Source organism: Sinocyclocheilus grahami, unplaced genomic scaffold (genome assembly GCF_001515645.1).
Source record: "Sinocyclocheilus grahami isolate Dianchi unplaced genomic scaffold, SAMN03320097.WGS_v1.1 scaffold48.1, whole genome shotgun sequence".
NCBI lineage: Eukaryota > Metazoa > Chordata > Actinopteri > Cypriniformes > Cyprinidae > Sinocyclocheilus > Sinocyclocheilus grahami.
The window spans coordinates 1,356,384-1,374,557 of NW_015505227.1; the positions used below are offsets into that span (position 1 = coordinate 1,356,384).

The 18,174-nt window shown below is 38.4% G+C and overlaps 1 protein-coding gene across 1 annotated transcript in view; it reads right to left on the bottom strand.

Moving 5' to 3' along the window:
- LOC107582916 (microtubule-associated protein tau-like) overlaps nt 1-18,174 on the bottom strand; it is a 38,766-nt gene that overhangs the window by 19,369 nt on the left and 1,223 nt on the right. Inside the window, exon 2 of the mRNA XM_016268943.1 lies at nt 1,889-2,074. Within this exon, the coding sequence (XP_016124429.1) occupies nt 1,889-2,057 (169 nt within the window). The 5' untranslated portion in view covers nt 2,058-2,074. The remainder of the gene's footprint in view (nt 1-1,888; nt 2,075-18,174) is intronic.

An 18,174-nucleotide genomic window follows, 5' to 3' on the forward strand; every position in this document is an offset into this window, starting at 1 on the left:
TGATGACACAGAAGAACTCATCCACAATATCCACATTGACCGCCACAAATATCCACCGCCCCCTGCCATCAGCTCCCGCGTCTCACACACACACACAAGCGCAAATTTAGCACTAGATTTAGCAACTTTCGGACCCCTTTTAGCGGCTTTTTTCCATAAAATATTCATACTGACAAACCTAGCGACTTTTTTGGATAAACCTTAGCTATGGTTCAGTTGGAAGATTTCGCCAGTGCTGTCCCGTGAACGCGAGGTCTGACTTTCCCGGAGAAGTGTCACCTCTCTCGGCATCTGTTCTGTGCAGTGAGCGGCAGAGAAGCAGCGCATTCAGTTGGCCGCACCGCAGCCGACTCGTCAATAAATGAGTACAAAACAGCGTTTCCAAGCACCTGTCGCTTACTGATTGTTTGGAATTATAAATATGAGCGTAGTTCGTCTGTTAATATCACATGCACTTTTTTGTTAGTTGTTTTTTTTAGTTTGTTACTCAGACGCAGGCAGTGCGCTGCATGAGACAAAAAAGTAATATAGCCAAAACAACCGCATAGCCGCTCTTTAGTGTAGATGCATGTTGATTTTATCAGACGATGCCGCGATTACAAATGTGAGTGACTCCGGCCGAGACACGGCATCACAGTATGGTAAAGGGGCGTAACATTTCCGTCACACGCTTGAGGTATTCGGCCAATCACAATGCACTAGATAGCTGGCCAATCAGAGCACACCTCATCTTTTCAAAACGATGAGCTTTGTAAAAATCTACACGTTTCAGAAAGGCGTTACAGTATGTGGAAAATAATGGGGGTTTTTAACCTTAAACCGCATAAACACATTTCATTACACCAAATACACAAAATAATGTTCTTTTAGCAACATCATATGACCCCTTTAACTTTATTTTTACAGAATTTGTCATTTTAGAGTCATTCTGCACTGATGACTTCTGCCAGCACAATTGAGCTGGAATTTCAGGTTGCTGGTTGATAAGTAGGTTTCGTCTGTGCTCTGTGAGGGAGCCTGGGGCTTGCTGAAAGCTTGTCAGTTGTGCCAGAACAATCCAAAGTGGGTAAGACAGATTACCCTTTTTTTGTAAACTATGACCTATTTCCTCACATCTGAGTCTCATCCAAGCATATATCATCAGAAACCAAAAAACAAATCTACAATCAATGTTATATGACCAAATTTAAATTTAAAATAACTATTATGAACACACAATGCTGGCAAGACAAAATGTCTTATAAAAGCTATTCTTAACTGAACATCATTTTCCGACAGTTGAAGACATCTCTTTTGTCCAAAATCCTTAGGATAAGGATTTTTTGTTATAGCAAATATATTTACCAAGCAAGTTCTTGCATAGCTAGGAAAATATATTTTCTACATAGATATTTCCACAATTGTTCCATGCGGTTTATTCATTTCTCTGACTTTCCCAGACCTGGAAATCGTGTATTTTTTTTTTGTTTGTTTCCCAGGTGTTCCATTAACAGTGGGAACTCTTTGGTTTGTGTACCACATTGTCATAAGACTCACAATCACTGTGTAAACCATCTCTCTGAAGGTGAAAATTGTGATTGTCATCTCCATTGTCCTTCAACACATGGAAAATAAGGCCCAACAAATATATACAACAAGACATTTTGCCATTGACCTGAATGAATGAATATCTTCACAGACATTTGAAACCAACACATGGCTGAGTGGTGTCACTGTCAGCATATGTGTCAGGTTTCTCAGTATGAGATGAGACATAAGCAAAAAAACACACTGCCATGAGTATCACTCAGCTCTTCTGCGCTTTGTGGGGAAAAGGGGGTTTTCAGCCTTACAATTTGTTTCCTCTTTTTATTACAGTACCTACATTTTATTTCCTCTTTATACAGACCTTTCACTGGCCCATCACCCGTTCCCATATGTGCTGCTCTCCTATTCTTCATGTCTTGATGATGGCTGTCATCGATGGTCATGTTGCCTACACCAGATGCTATGTTGTTCCCAGGAGAGTGCTGAGAGTCACCCACCTGTCCAGAATTCATGTGGTCCTGATGGTCCATTTTGAGATGATTTCAGTCTGTAGAGTTAAAACAGAAAACAATTATCAGAGATTTAATGTGGCAAAGTGACAAATAAGTGCTGCATTGCCTTTTAGCCACAAGATACCCAATGTGAGCAGTGAGCATTCAGTCTAAGCATTCAGTAATTCTTTTGTTCTGCTCAGTTTGATTTGTATTTGTTAAAATGTGTATCCTTTATGTAAAACAAGTTATTTTATGTGGTAAAAAAAACTATAAATTATAATTAAAAGTTAATTACCAATGTTTAAACATTCTCATGGTACATACAAAGTGAATATCTGCCATGGTGAATGAAGCACACAAAGGGCAATAAGATTACAGGAAAGAGCAGGAAGTGGTAAAAGACCTTTCTTCCTCAAAAATAGCTTCTGGTATACAGTTTTTATTAATAACATAATTGCAAATGTGGACATGGTCTCCATTATAGGTAAGTGAGCTGTGATATCAGTAAACAGAGCTTAGAAACCATCTGCATCTACAGTCAGTCCAGAACTAGATAAGCAGTGAAAACCACCACTATATCATTAGGGACTGGTTTATTTACCAAAAATGTTTGTGGGGAAAATACAAACTGGGGAGCAACATCTAAAATGCTCAAAAACCGGCAAAAAAAAAAGAGGATAGCCTTGCAGCTGGTCCTCAGCAGATGGTGCATTTAGGATGCTGGTCCTCAGCACGGTATGCTGGTGTCCCCATCAGCCCATAATCCATCCCTTCCAACAACTGGTCACTCACATGATCACAGAAAATAGCAAAAGAAAACAAACCAATAAACTCCCGTCCCGCTGGACAAAATCAAGTCCCAGTGAACATTTTCTTCTCATTCAAGAAACCATTTCACTTGGATATTTCACAATGGTGATTGGTTGATTGCAACTTTCTTTTCAAGCTGACTTTATGAGTTCATTAATATGTACATTAATATGTCCAAATGCCATTGGTTCTTACATAGTTCCACATGATTTTTTTATGACTAAATTTTTGTCTGTTCCTCGCACAAAGCTGAAACAGCAAGTCAATTGATCAGCTTCACTTTCAATGTCATGCTGGTCAACGGGGTTTACCAAATAAGTTTGCTGGCAAAAAACATGGCTATGTTGGTTCACCAGCTAGAATATCAACAAATGGGCACTAACTAGCATAAACTAGCCGGAGGAAGCACATGCTGTTTTGGAAAGAAGAGGACAATTTGTTTACTTGGCGTGTGATTCCATGTTTGCTAGAAGGCTATGAAAGCATGGACATGGAAAGCATGTCAATTTCCATCAATTCAACACTTGATCTTGTCCATAGGGAATTGACTGGATTGTGGAAAGCGGGCAATAGATGGGGCTCAAAAATAAGAGGGATTGATGACATCAACCAGTCTGTAAGCAGAGCAAGGCATTACATCCTGATAAAACACTGCAAAGACAAACATTTTCTTTCTGTGCAATAGCATGCACAATAAATAACCAGAAATGTGTATTAAGAAAGTACACAGTGCAATTTGAGATTTCATGTAGTTTTCTATTTACAGAAGCATTCTGTTGTGAATTTGTGTTTACAAAGCCACCGTTCATGGTGCTCAGCATGCTGGTGCACTTGACCTGAAAGATTGTGAACCCTCCTTGGCAGTGCAGTGAGAATGTCAGTGCCCCTTTAAGAAGTCTAGAAGTCCTGTCTGCCTGACGATGGATGTCTCTCGCTCTCTGTCTCTCTCGTCTTTTCATGGTTAAGGGCTTGGCATGGTGCAGAAAGGGCAATGCTGGATTTATGAAGGATAGACTTGGGAATGCGGAGCGCTCTTGAAAGACAACGCAGGGCGACATGTGGCCGGTTCATTAATATGTACATTAATATGTCCAAATGCCATTGGTTCTTACATAGTTCCACGTGATTTTTTTATGACTAAATTTTTGTCTGTTCCTCGCACAAAGCTGAAACAGCAAGTCAATTGATCAGCTTCACTTTCAATGTCATGCTGGTCAACGGGGTTTACCAAATAAGTTTGCTGGCAAAAAACATGGCTATGTTGGTTCACCAGCTAGAATATCAACAAATGGGCACTAACTAGCATAAACTAGCCGGAGGAAGCACATGCTGTTTTGGAAAGAAGAGGACAATTTGTTTACTTGGCGTGTGATTCCATGTTTGCTAGAAGGCTATGAAAGCATGGACATGGAAAGCATGTCAATTTCCATCAATTCAACACTTGATCTTGTCCATAGGGAATTGACTGGATTGTGGAAAGCGGGCAATAGATGGGGCTCAAAAATAAGAGGGATTGATGACATCAACCAGTCTGTAAGCAGAGCAAGGCATTACATCCTGATAAAACACTGCAAAGACAAACATTTTCTTTCTGTGCAATAGCATGCACAATAAATAACCAGAAATGTGTATTAAGAAAGTACACAGTGCAATTTGAGATTTCATGTAGTTTTCTATTTACAGAAGCATTCTGTTGTGAATTTGTGTTTACAAAGCCACCGTTCATGGTGCTCAGCATGCTGGTGCACTTGACCTGAAAGATTGTGAACCCTCCTTGGCAGTGCAGTGAGAATGTCAGTGCCCCTTTAAGAAGTCTACGCCTGTCTGCCTGACGATGGATGTCTCTCGCTCTCTGTCTCTCTCGTCTTTTCATGGTTAAGGGCTTGGCACGGAGCAGAAAGGGCAATGCTGGATTTATGAAGGATAGACTAGGGAATGCGGAGAGCTCTTGAAAGACAACGCAGGGCGACATGTGGCCAATATGGCTAAGGGGTGGCCCTGACGTGGGCAGGGGTGAGATGGAGAATTGTAATGTGAGTTGGCCAGCTGCCAGTGACGGGCAACTCTCACCTCATCAATATTCAGGACACATTACTGCAGAAAGCACGAGTTGAGACTTTAGTCTTTGCAACTTTACAGATCTTCTTTATGCACCAAGAGCTTGTAACACTCCAAAGACAAAGGAAAAAATGAAATCGCATCATATGACCCCTTTAAATACTTGGTTTACAGTGACGTATTGAGCATCACCTAGGGCTGGACGATTTTTCCGATTTGATCGATTCATTCGCGTTTGTAGAATGCCGTTTCATGCATGAAACACTGCAAGAGACGTGAGCGTAACAGTAAAAGCAGTAATCAAATAAAAACCTGTAAAGAACTACTACTGTATGTCTGAAATTTCATGTTTGCATCATGGTGACAGGCTGAAAGCTGCTGCTCATTGTTTTTACAGAACATTTATAGTTAATAATAGTTTACTGGTGTTAAACCTTCAGTCATTTTGAATTTGAATTACCTTGACTTTTGAGAAAAAAATGTTAAAGCATTTTCCTTGTATTATTTCTGAACATAATGTATAAGACAAGTTTGTATAAGATGTAGTTGTAGTTTATGCATCTTTTTTGCAAAGATATTTAACAAGTGATTTGTTTAACATTTACATCATGTTGACAACTTCTTTAATTTCTTCTTTAAATTTCTTTAACTAGAGGGTTAGTAAAGAAAAAGTTACTTGAATCATGCAGTAGTTAAATTTTTAAGTTGATTAGTTAAAAATCGAGAATCAGTCAAACATTCTGAAAAATTCAAGATTATATTGTTTTGCCATAATGCCCAGCCCTAGCATCACCAAGAATCTAATTGAACTGTAAAAAAAAAAAATGCAAATGCATTCTATGGGAGAAATAGACATGTGGGGGCGTGTTAGAACGAGCCGTTTTAGGTAGGTGTGGCTGACTCTTAACTTTTATAAAGAATATCTCTTTGGATTTGAGACTTTAGTCTTTGCAACTTTACAGATCTTCTTTATGCACCAAGAACTTGTAACACTCCAAAGAGAAAGGAAAAATTTAAATCGCATCATATGACCCCTTTAAATACTTGGTTTACAGTGACGTATTGAGCATCACCTAGGGCTGGACGATTTTTCCGATTTGATCGATTCATTCGCGTTTGTAGAATGCCGTTTCATGCATGAAACACTGCAAGAGACGTGAGCGTAACAGTAAAAGCAGTAATCAAATAAAAACCTGTAAAGAACTACTACTGTATGTCTGAAATTTCATGTTTGCATCATGGTGACAGGCTGAAAGCTGCTGCTCATTGTTTTTACAGAACATTTATAGTTAATAATAGTTTACTGGTGTTAAACCTTCAGTCATTTTGAATTTGAATTACCTTGACTTTTGAGAAAAAAATGTTAAAGCATTTTCCTTGTATTATTTCTGAACATAATGTATAAGACAAGTTTGTATAAGATGTAGTTGTAGTTTATGCATCTTTTTTGCAAAGATATTTAACAAATGATTTGTTTAACATTTACATCATGTTGACAACTTCTTTAATTTCTTCTTTAAATTTCTTTAACTAGAGGGTTAATAAAGAAAAAGTTACTTGAATCATGCTGTAGTTAAATTTTTAAGTTGATTAGTTAAAAATCGAGAATCAGTCAAACATTCTGAAAAATTCAAGATTATATTGTTTTGCCATAATGCCCAGCCCTAGCATCACCAAGAATCTAATTGAACTGTAAAAAAAAAAATGCAAATGCATTTCTATGGAGAAAAAAAATCCAATTCAAGTCTTAGATCAAGGGCACGTTTTGGACATTTTGGACTTTTTTCAGCAAAATCCAGGAACAATTATGAGGCTTTTTTAAAATCATATTAACTGAAAAGAATAATTTAAGAGATTATCTGATTTTCAAAATAATTGTTAGCTGTTAGTTTTCCTACTTGGAAATATGAATGGGTTTAAAATTACACAATCAGTAATGTTTTGCATTGTATATCATCCTTATGTGTTTATGAATTTATAGCTGTCATGGAGATACATTTATACAGTAGATGTAAAATTTCCTGCTATTATTGCAAGTTTGCTACTATTATTGCAAGTATGCATTTTAATTAGCAATGTGTATAAAATGTGTCATAAAATAAACCTACATTTTCATTAGGCATTTATATTCAATTTTTTAAATATATTATTATTTATTTTATTACATTAGTTATTAGTTTATTTTTGTTAGTATAAAAGAAACGAATGAAAAATGCCTAATGAAAATGTAGTTTTATTTTATGACACATTTTATACACATTGCTAATTAAAATGCATAATTGGTGGCGCTAGTGAAAATTTAGGCAGTGAAGGAATTACTGAAATACTGGCCCAGACCAGTCATTAAAAACAAAAACTGCCGAAAATAAGCCTCATTGCTGAGCTCTGCAAAGGAGAACAAGTGATGAGGAAGACAAAACAGAGAGAGACAGAGAGGGAATGTGTGAGGGTTTCTGAGCTGAAAGGACACGAGCGAGTAGGCGGAATGGAGAGAGAAACAACAAAGACGAAACACGCAGGAGGAAAGAATTCAGCGAGCGAGAAAAAGAGAGGGAGGAAGACAGAAAAAGAGAGCACTTTGGGGATGAAAGGATAAAGGAACTTCAGGCGATAGAAAAGAAAGAGTGACAGACACACACAGACAGAGACACACACAGACAGAGCCTGTATGATGGTATGATACAGAAAATTTCTAGAGGGACTCTCACTGATTTTGCTGCAACAGTGCAACAGGCTGCCATCACATCTAAAGGACTGGGGCATCGTGGGTATTTTAACTGCACTCAGCCCTGTCCTCTCTCATCAGATCACATGATATTTTGCCTGAGCACACTGAGCTAAATGATCCTGCAGCACGGCAGATCTGAAAGGCTTCTTGAGGTTGTGCATGGCCAACCGACATGTATCCACGTTAGAGGTCTGCTACCCGACCCGAGCCCGACGGGTCCCGAAATACTTTCGGGTTTCGGGTCGGGTTCGGGTTAATGTTTAATGAATAGCTTCGGGTTCGGGTCGGGCTCGGGTTTATAGCTAAACTAAAACTATATAGGCTATGCTGCTTTCATGGACGCACACACACACATTATTGCACACGACAACGACAACACAGCACGGAAACTTTTATTAGTAAAATAGCTTCGACAGGCTACTGACTCGCAACGTTATATTTCTCTGCAATGAGGGGGTAAAATCTATGTTTTTGAAGTAACTAAGCCTCATATCTTGTAAAGAGAGAGACGCGCAGGTTCACACACACAACTTTCATCACTCTCTCTCTCTCTCTCTCTCTCTCTCTCTCTCTCTCACTAATTCAAATAAATGATATAATTAATTAATTCAAATAAATGCGATCTTATCCCACTGCATCTGTGTCTGATTTAAAGCAGGCCGAATGCTAACGAGCCTTAACTGACGAATTTTTGACGAGATTTCGTGTTTGAGCTTTAAATTTAACTGTGCCGCTCAGGTCGGGTCGGGTCAGGTCAGACGATCTCGGGTTCGGGCTTCAGTTTAAAGCCTGTGCATACCTCTAATCCACGTAGTCGGTCACTAGTCTGAGACGGCATATTTGCTGACTGTTTGATGACCTTCTCCATTTGGTATAATCTGATTGGTTATGGAGCCCTTAAAGGTATATGGTGATGAAAAAAATTAGATGGGAGAAAAAATTATATTTCAATGTGTTCTCTCACAAAACTTCTGCGTTACCTCAAGAAACTTTGCATTCTCTTGCAAAACTTTAACATTTGCCCAAGAAACTTTGCGCTCCCTCGTAAAACCTTTGTGGGCGACTTAATATGAAGAAAAACTATATTTAAATTTTTTTACAGGGCTTTACAGTGTCACGATAACCGCAATATTGTAATATCGTGATACTGACAAGCCAACCACAGAGTACGACAAGCAACTGCCACAACCGCGATGTTAACTTCTTTTTTTTTAGGCTATGCCCTTCTTGTTTTACACTTATGCTGCATTCACGCCATGTCATAATTACTGTGATTTCGAGATGATAACACTTGATGTTCTACTTGGAGCTGTTCACACCCTTGGACTCGGAACTATCGCACTATCAATGCCTAAACATAGCGCCTAATGGATCTGAGGTGGTCAGGTGGTACAAGTTGTAGCTCTCAGAAAATTCCCAGTTCACAAGTTATTACGAGTTCTGCGAGGACGTGAACGCATTTTACAAGTTGGTATCTCGTAATCATGGTAATGATTATGATATGATATGGCGTGAACGTACCATTAATGCATGTGCACTGATTGTTCATTAAGTTAACATCATAACAAAAGTAATATTTTTACACCATCTGGCTCTTTTATTTATGTAATTAAGACTCTGTGTGCCATTGTGATTTGTACATTCAGTAGATTTGCACTAAACAGAAAGAGAGAGATGCTGATTACCTACGTCTGTCCTTCTTCAGATCCAGTCATATAGTCATAAAAAAAATTAGTTTGCCATCGGTTATCAGAAGATGAAAGCTATATCTTTGTCATAGCTTCCTGTGTTTAAGGGGATATTCCTCAACTGGCATCAGCGCTGTTCAATGCATTGAATCAACGGCATTGGTCTCTATGAAGTGAAACATCAGCTTCAGCATTACCCAGGTTACGCGTTGATCATCGATTGAGCCTTGTAAAGTGTCACTCAAAGTTAAATTACTTTCAACACATTGTTTGATTCATGAATTAAGTGTTTTTACTATTAGTTGACTCACTCATAAAGACGGTCCCTTGCCGCCACCTCCTGACATAATGATAACCGCACTGACTGACAGCCTGTGTAAAATGAGCACAGGAACAAGTCCCTGTAATCATACTGCTAAAATGTCAGCAACACTGAGTCTCTTGTCCAGTCAGATTCAAGAACTGGAACTTGTTCTACTTACTATTATACTGTACATGTATTAATATACCAATTAGCTTAATTATGTAGATATGGGATGCAATAGTTTTGTGAGTAAACAAATGTTTCACAAGAATGCAAAAGCATTTAAGTATAATGTTTCCATCTCATATTTCTATCATCATGTCTCCTTAGCAGTTCCATAGGATGGTTGATTTCATGCAGCATATAGGGCATATAGGGTTTTTTATCAATCCAGAGTCAAGTCAAGTTAACAAGGTACCGAGCTGATACAAGAGGCACTTTTGAAGATGAAATAATCACCGGATTTGCCTAAATTTTACTAGCAAAAAATCGTTTTCAACCTTTTTATCGGAAGAAGACCATCCCACCATTATTTAAATACATATTTTCCACATTGGTGGTACAATCAATATTATTCAAATCATATAATGTAATAATATATTTTTCATTATTTACAGTATTTTAGATAAATCCTCACCTTATAGCACGTAAAAACAAAACAGTGTTTGGTCACTTTACATGGCTGTCATTCAGTCTCTTCCTGCCTAAGTGGGCGGTTCTTAACCAGAATATGCTGTGATATGAATGAAACCTTTTAGCAGGGCCTTTTGTTTGAGCCCTTTCAAATAAATCAAGACATTTGTTTCTTTTAAAGCTGTACAAAGTTGGTCAAGTTTAGCACTGTCCACTTATAATTGGATGCTAATACCAGATGTAAATGTGGCCAACCATGTCATATATGGTTGGCCAATTTTCAATATGGATGACACTGATCCAGTGATGCGTGATAAATGTGACACTATGTAACCTGTCAGTGGTCCTTTAGTGTGGTGAAGATCAGCCGTTTTTCTGCTAAATTGACCTGACTTTTGCTTATTCAATTGGAAAAATGACCATCTGTCAAACCCTGCACACCAGATAGCAGGAGGTAGGGGGAGTGTGTGTGCCACAACTTGATGACACAGTGATCCATAACCAATTGTTGTAATTCAGCCACATTGGAGGGTTTTCGAGCATGAATTCCTTTTTAAGGTCATGCCACAGCATCTCAATAGGATTCAGGTCAGGACTTTTACTAGGCCACTCCAAAGTCTTCATTTTGTTTTTCTTCAGCCATTCAGAGGTGGACTTGCTGGTGTGTTTTGGATCATTGTCCTGCTGCAGAACCCAAGTTCGCTTCAGCTTGAGGTTACGAACAGATGGCCGGACATTCTCCTTCAGGATTTTTTGGTAAACAGTAGAATTCATGGTTCCATTTATCACAGCAAGTCTTCCAGGTCCTGAAGCAGCAAAACAGCTCCAGACCATCACACTACCACCACCATGTTTTACTGTTGGTATGATGTTCTTTTTCTGAAATGCAGTGTTACTTTTATGCCAGACGTAATGGGACACACACCTTCCAAAATGTTCAACTTTTGTCTCGTCAGTCCACAGAGTATTTTCCCAAAGGTCTTGGGGATCATCAAGATGTTTTCTGGGAAAACTGAGATGAGCCTTTATGTTCTTTTTGCTCAGCAGCGGTTTTCGTCTTGGCACTCTGCCATGCAGACCATTTTTGCCCCGGTCTCTTTCTTATGGTGGAGTCATGAACACTGACCTTAACTGAGGCAAGTGGGGCCTGCAGTTCTTTGGATGTTGTTGTGGGGTCTTTTGTGACTTCTTGGATGAGTCGTCGCTGTGCTCTTGGGGTAGTTTTGGTCGGCCGGCCACTCCTGGGAAGGTTCTCCACTGTTCCATGTTTTTGCTTTTTGTGAATAATGGCTCTCACTGTGGTTTGCTGGAGTCCCAAAGCTTTAGAAATGGCTTTATAACCTTTTCCAGACTGATAGATCTCAATTACTTTCTTTCTCATTTGTTTCTGAATTTCTTTGGATCTCGGCGTGATGTCAAGCTTTTGAGGATCTTTTGGTCTACTTCACTTTGTCAGGCAGGTCCTATTTAAGAGATTTGTTGATTGCGAACAGGTGTGGCAGTAATCAGGCCTGGGTGTGGCTAGAGAAATTGAACTCAGGTGTGATAAACCACAGTTTTAACAGGGGGGCAAACACTTCTTCACACAGGGCCATGTAGTTTTGGATTTTGTTTTCCCTTAATAATAAAAACCTTCATTTAAAAACTGCATGTTGTGTTTACTTGTGTTATCTTTGACTAATATTTAAATTTGTTTGATGATCTGAAACATTAAAGTGTGACAAACATGCAAAAAAATAAGAAATCAGGAAGGGGGCCAACACTTTTTCACACCACTGTATGTCTCTTTCTGTAATTAGGGCTTGTCAGTTAATGTACAGCCCTCAGCAAGGGCAGAAAATGAGGCAAATGCTCTGCTGGCAGAGAGGAATTTGTGAAAAAAGTGCAGACGTCGACAGAACCCAGCTGATAAGATAAGAGGGGAATTCAATAGAGCGGTCATCTTCAATAAATATGAGCCAATCAACAAGCAGCAGAAAACCCGTTGAGTAAAATATATGTACCCATAATGCTCTCAAAGACATTTCTTGCTTCCATGGTAACCAGCCCAGCAAGTCAATATGGTGAATTCCCACAAAAACACCCTCCATTCACATGAAATTCACTTTTCACTTGGTTGGTAGGGGTGTGAATCTTCACTGGTTTCACAATTCGATTACAATTATCATGTCAAAGATTCGATTCAATTCGATATCACGATGCATCACAATGTGTCGCATCCTCAGTTTTAAATATTACTGCACATGGCTACATTTTTTATTAAAATTTTATATCAAATGTATTTTGTTCATTTTTTTCAATTATATAAGCAGGCTACTTTTTCAAATAATTACAAATTAATAATAAATTAAAACAATTGTTAAGAATTTAACCAAATAAATATAGCTTCAAAACATACAAGCAAAAATATTAAGTAACAAAGGGGGAAAAAGACAATTACAAGTGATAGACAAAAAGTACTTTCCGTATCTAAGAGTGCTTTATGCATTCGAAAGTTTACAGCCAATCATAGTTATGGGTTTTTCTTTTTTTCCTCAGCATTATTGCTGTTTGTTTATTACAGATTATTACATCATAGAGTGGCAGTTTTGCCCTGTTCTGAAAACGTAACTGACTGTGTTTACATCAATTTCGTATCATAAAAGTATTCGGAGATGCAAGTGCCTTTAACCGCAGCCACGATCGAGCTTCAGGAAAACAAACACAAAGTGCACGTGAAAGTCTGTCAGTAGGCCTACGTGAGTTTCATGCATCTAATACGTACTACATTCCAAATGGCATAAATGAAAGCATATCTAAAGTGAAACACTGATGGTGGAAGCACACACTCAGCTCAGAATCGATTCAGAATCATTGAAGAGAGATTTGTGATGCATCAGAAAATCAGTATTTTCTCCCACCCCTATTGGTTGGTGTCTCAGAAGGTTCATGTTCATAATCCATGTACTAGCATTTCCAGCACTAAGAATCTTGATCTTTGCAGCGTAATAAAGGTTAATGTCTTAATGAAAGATTAAATGACAACAGTACACATGACATAAGTGTCCTGAACTCTGGATAATTATGTTAGCCCCTTGTGGCTTTAAAATGTACTCTACTCAAAGAGGAAAATTTACATAATTTACTCACCCTCATGTTGTTCCAAAACTGAACATGAAAATAAGATATTCTGAGAAATTTTAGGAAATGAGTTTGTTTGTTTGTTTTTGGTCCATACAATCTAACTTAACAGGCTGATTAGTTCCCAGTGTACAAAATATATTTTTAAGGATGAGTAAATTATGACAGATTTTTCATTTTTGGGTGGATTATGCCTTTAAAGTTAATATTTAAAAACACTATAATTTATAGCTAAAAATGTTAAATGTAATTTTTAGAAAATCTCAAAATGAATTGATTTTGTACATGTTGTGAACGACTAATTTTACTTGTTATGGTTTTATTTTTAATTTATGTAGACAAAATAATGTAGAATTTTAATATCGTTCATATATTGGTTATTGGCCATAACATGAAAATAATTATCAGCTTATTGGTTGAATATACATTATGGAAGTAAATTCGATTGCAAACTGCATTTAATGCTGACTTTTAATTACCCTGGTTATGCTAATGTTTAGTAATGTGTTGGTCAGAATATCTTGAGGAATCTGTCGGCCCTACGTCAAAATATCTGTCACGTCCAGGTTAACAGACTGGAGGCAGATTAACTATGATTGTCTAGACTATTGTCTAGAGATGGTATTCCTTACACAGGGCATGTCTGGGCATTGCCCTATAACCAAAATACTAGCTTGTTTATCATTCGTGCCTAGGGTTGCCAACCGTCCCGTATTAGCCGGGACGTCCCGTATTTTTGGCCTAATTGATTTGTCCCGTACATGACTTCCCTTGTCCCGTTTTTTGACTGCTACGCTGATCTAACCACTGACTGATACAACAGCAGCAGTGCTGATCACTTGAGAATGATCACCGATACCTGTCATCATCCAATCACAGCCCCCCTCATGCAGTATACGTTAAGTAAATCAGAAATCGTGAACATAACTGTTCGAGGAAGGCTGCGCAATCCTCTGCTGGCTCATCGCTCCCGCCTCACAGCAATCAGTGCTTGCGCTAACGCCAATTCCGTCCGTGTTTTCACTTCAGTAAATCAGTTTTGGTGAATACAAACTACGTGATTGTTTTTCATGAGTCCAACATCCTGCCGCGCAAGAGATGTGATCAGTAAGGGAAGTCGTCTTTCACTATTGTAATGTTGTTAAATAGACATTTTATATTTAAGTAACTAATAGCATAATTCTTAACCTTGGACCTTATTCTTGAAACACAAATTGACCAATAAAAAGGTGTCAAAGCACCAAAAGCAGCCCATATTAAATCTATAAGCTGTCTTTAACTGAGAAATACGCATTTTCATGCATACTATGTGTGTGTATATGGTTAAATTAACCGGACTGTCCTCTCCAACTCAGCATTTCTCTTCACTAAATTTATGGGTCTCTATCAGAGTTTTTCAGACAGACCAATTACATAAGTGCCCTATGCACAGTGTAATCAAAACGTCCGGGAGATGGTTCTGAGATGCTTCTGCAACAGTGCAGCAGCAAAAACAAACACCCAAGTCAAGTCCACTTAAGTGAAACTACTTCCTAGGGGCAGCTCAGCGTGAAATTGTTGACTATTTTTTACAGTTTGTAGAAAGGTAATTATTGTGTGTGCGCTTTGGTTGTTGTTGAAGGGTGGGCAACACTGCTAGCTTCCCTTTCTGTGCACAGCTGGGTGCCTCTCTGCCTCTGACCTAGTTTTGTCCATCCCAGCTAGCAGTGCAGATTACAGCATCACTTCAAAAGTGTGCAGCCATCTCTCCATCTCATGTCTCCACCCTTCAGTCCATCTCATTCTCTCTCTCTGTCTGTTCCCGCAGAGCTCCAGCACTGGGCAGCAAGATCAGTGAGGGCGATGGCTGCATGTCTCTATTTGCCAAATGCATGGCAGGTGCATCTTAATCAAGAAAATGTTCAGTATTTTCTCAAGCATTGCAGCATGCTTGCACCAGCCAGCAAAATTAACTGCTAAACATGCAAAATCATGCTTATGCGTTTAAAATGATAGTTCACCCAAAAATGTCTGTCATTAAATGCAATTTCAAACCTGTATGAATTTGTTTCTTCAGTGAAACATAACAGGTGAACATTTTAAGAATATTCTGGCCACTCTTTTCACTGTGATGAAAGTAAATGGGGACCATGGCTGTCCAGCTCCAAAATTCCCCCCAAAAGTACCATAAGCGTATCATAAATGTGGTCCATACAACTCTTGCACTATGTCTTCTGAAGCCAATAGCTTTGTTTGAGGGAGATACTGAATTTAAGTGGTTATTCAATATTATTCTTCACTCCATTGATCTGATATCCAGCAGGACTGGATCACTGAGTTAGTGAGAACGAGAATGATCTGATTCTTGAGAAAATCAATTGATTCTTTGAATTTAAAACAATGATTTGTTCACAATTTGTACATCACTGTTCCATGAAAGCATCAAAGTGAGTTAGGGCAGAGACTTTCCATGAATAATGACTAATTCATAAATAATTAAATGTTGGTTTGTTATATGAAAAAAAAATTGGTGTAGGGATTACTTTGAAGCAATTTTGCTAATAAAATTAGCAAATAATTACAAAGAAGTAGCAAAAGGTGTTAAAGGTTCTTCATGGAACCACTGATGCCAATAAAGAACCTTTATTTTTAAGAGTGTAAAGGAAAAAAAATTGTTCAGAACATTATTATTAGGATAATAATATCAGGAATATTCTCAAAGAGAATTTAAATAATATGTATTACTACAAGGAAGACTAAAAGCCTCATTTATAACAGTGCTGTGGTGATTTGCCCGTGTCACACCTGCTCCGACAGCAGAGATGTCCTTGATCTAACCAAGAGACGCAACCGTCCCATCTGCCATGTGGTCAGCACAGACACCACAAGAGTTCTGATCACACCTCACTTGAACTGAATCTGCACGTTAAATGAACCAAGTGGCAGAGCAGTCAATGTGTTTGGGCAGCTGACATGAAATAATGGTCATGCTGCCAGATGAAGTTGCTGCTGATAATAGCATGATCCACTTAGCATATGAAAATATTCACTCTCCAAAAAGGATGGTTGGTATTTACGTGAATGTGTTGTACAGATGCTCGCACGAAGAGGAAAATGTCAGTCTGGTGATATACATCCACCTCAAAATGTGTGCGGATGCAGATAGATGTGAGGCACAGCCATCATAAACTATTCAACTGGCTTCAATATAGAGAATATAAGATGTATAAACACCATGAACTCAGCTTGCGTGTGTGTGCAAGACACATTTTTGTGATCTCCAGCCGCTGCACACAGGAAGTTAGTCATCTGTTGCCATGGTGCATCAGGGAGTTCAGGACTGCAGTGCACTCTGCATAGGATCTGGCCTACCAGACCAGAGAGACACTGTCTTGCTGTCTTCAAGACTTGTTGAATCTGATTTAATGTATCTATCATATCCCCGGACGTTCCTGAGATATGATTGGGCGACAATGGTTCTTCTAATAAAATTAAAGTGAACTCTAATGCTCACATCCCCCCTTGTGGAAACCCTCTGACAACATATCATCTGAAATATGACTCTATTACTACATACTGTAATATAATTCATTGACAATATTGATTAAATGAATAATGCATTATGACTTCTGAATTAACTAAGCTAAATTATGAAGCAGTCTTTATAAGAAGCAATGTTCAGAAATATTTTTCTACATGAAAAGAGAAATGCAGTTTGAAACAAGCCAATCCTCCTCTATTCTGAAGCTATAAATGACTAACAGTGAGAAACTGAAGCAAGTAACAGGCTGTTGTCTGACAAGAGGAACACACACTTCATTGCACGGTCTGTAAATGGAATCAAGATTTACCTAATGTTCCATGGGTCTCCTTAATTGCCATGGTTAATTAGATTATGATAGGCATAACTGGACAGAAAGCACTCTGGTTCTGTCTGACGGTGGGATCTACTTTCAGAATAATACTTCTTAACAATAAGTCTTATTAAGGGGGGACTGTCTTTCAGTAGATTCTGCATGCATATTTTAAGTTTGCAAAAGCAACCCCCTCCGCCTAGACTTTGTTTTAATTCACTTTTTTGGCTTTTATTTTACAGATTTTACAGGCGGCATCTACGACCTGAGGAGTAGCCTATGAAATTCAGTTCTGGGGGGAAAAAAATAAAAAAAATTGGGTGGACCTAGAAATTTGAATAATGTTTGTCAGCTTTACTGGAATGTAGTTTTGTAAATCTGTTCAAAACTAGTAAGGAGGACTAAATTAATCTCCTCAGTTCTGTTTGTACATCCCTTGCTGTATATTTCTGTTCAGATATTTGCACTCTGTGACCATATTATTAATACCCTCCTTTAGAATTCACCTTTTTCTAAAATCTAATAACATTGCCTCAGATACGTGTTTATGATATGCACAGAAAGGCACTGACAAAAACCTATGGCAGAATACCAACCGACCGTTACATATCGATGAAACGAACCTTTCCTCCAAAAAGAGCCACAACGTTCACTGCTATAAAGCCATGTGGAAATACCAACCGCAAATGTCATTTCGTGATCTTTAAATATTAGACCAATGAAAGACTACATACATAATCGATACGACGGCGACAGTACCGTTGGGCTGAAGGCAGGCGGCATGTTCAGCAGAGATGGGCGTGGGGGAGGAAGTGAGAATGACCGTTACGTTTCAAACGTTAAAGTCAAGATTTTCGAATTTATAATTGTTATTTTCAAAAAGAAATTGTACTTACGAAGCGAACAATGGGCGAGGATGATGAGAGGGTGGACGAGCAACAGCCGTGATGAGAGAGAGAGAGAGAGAGAGAGAGAGAGA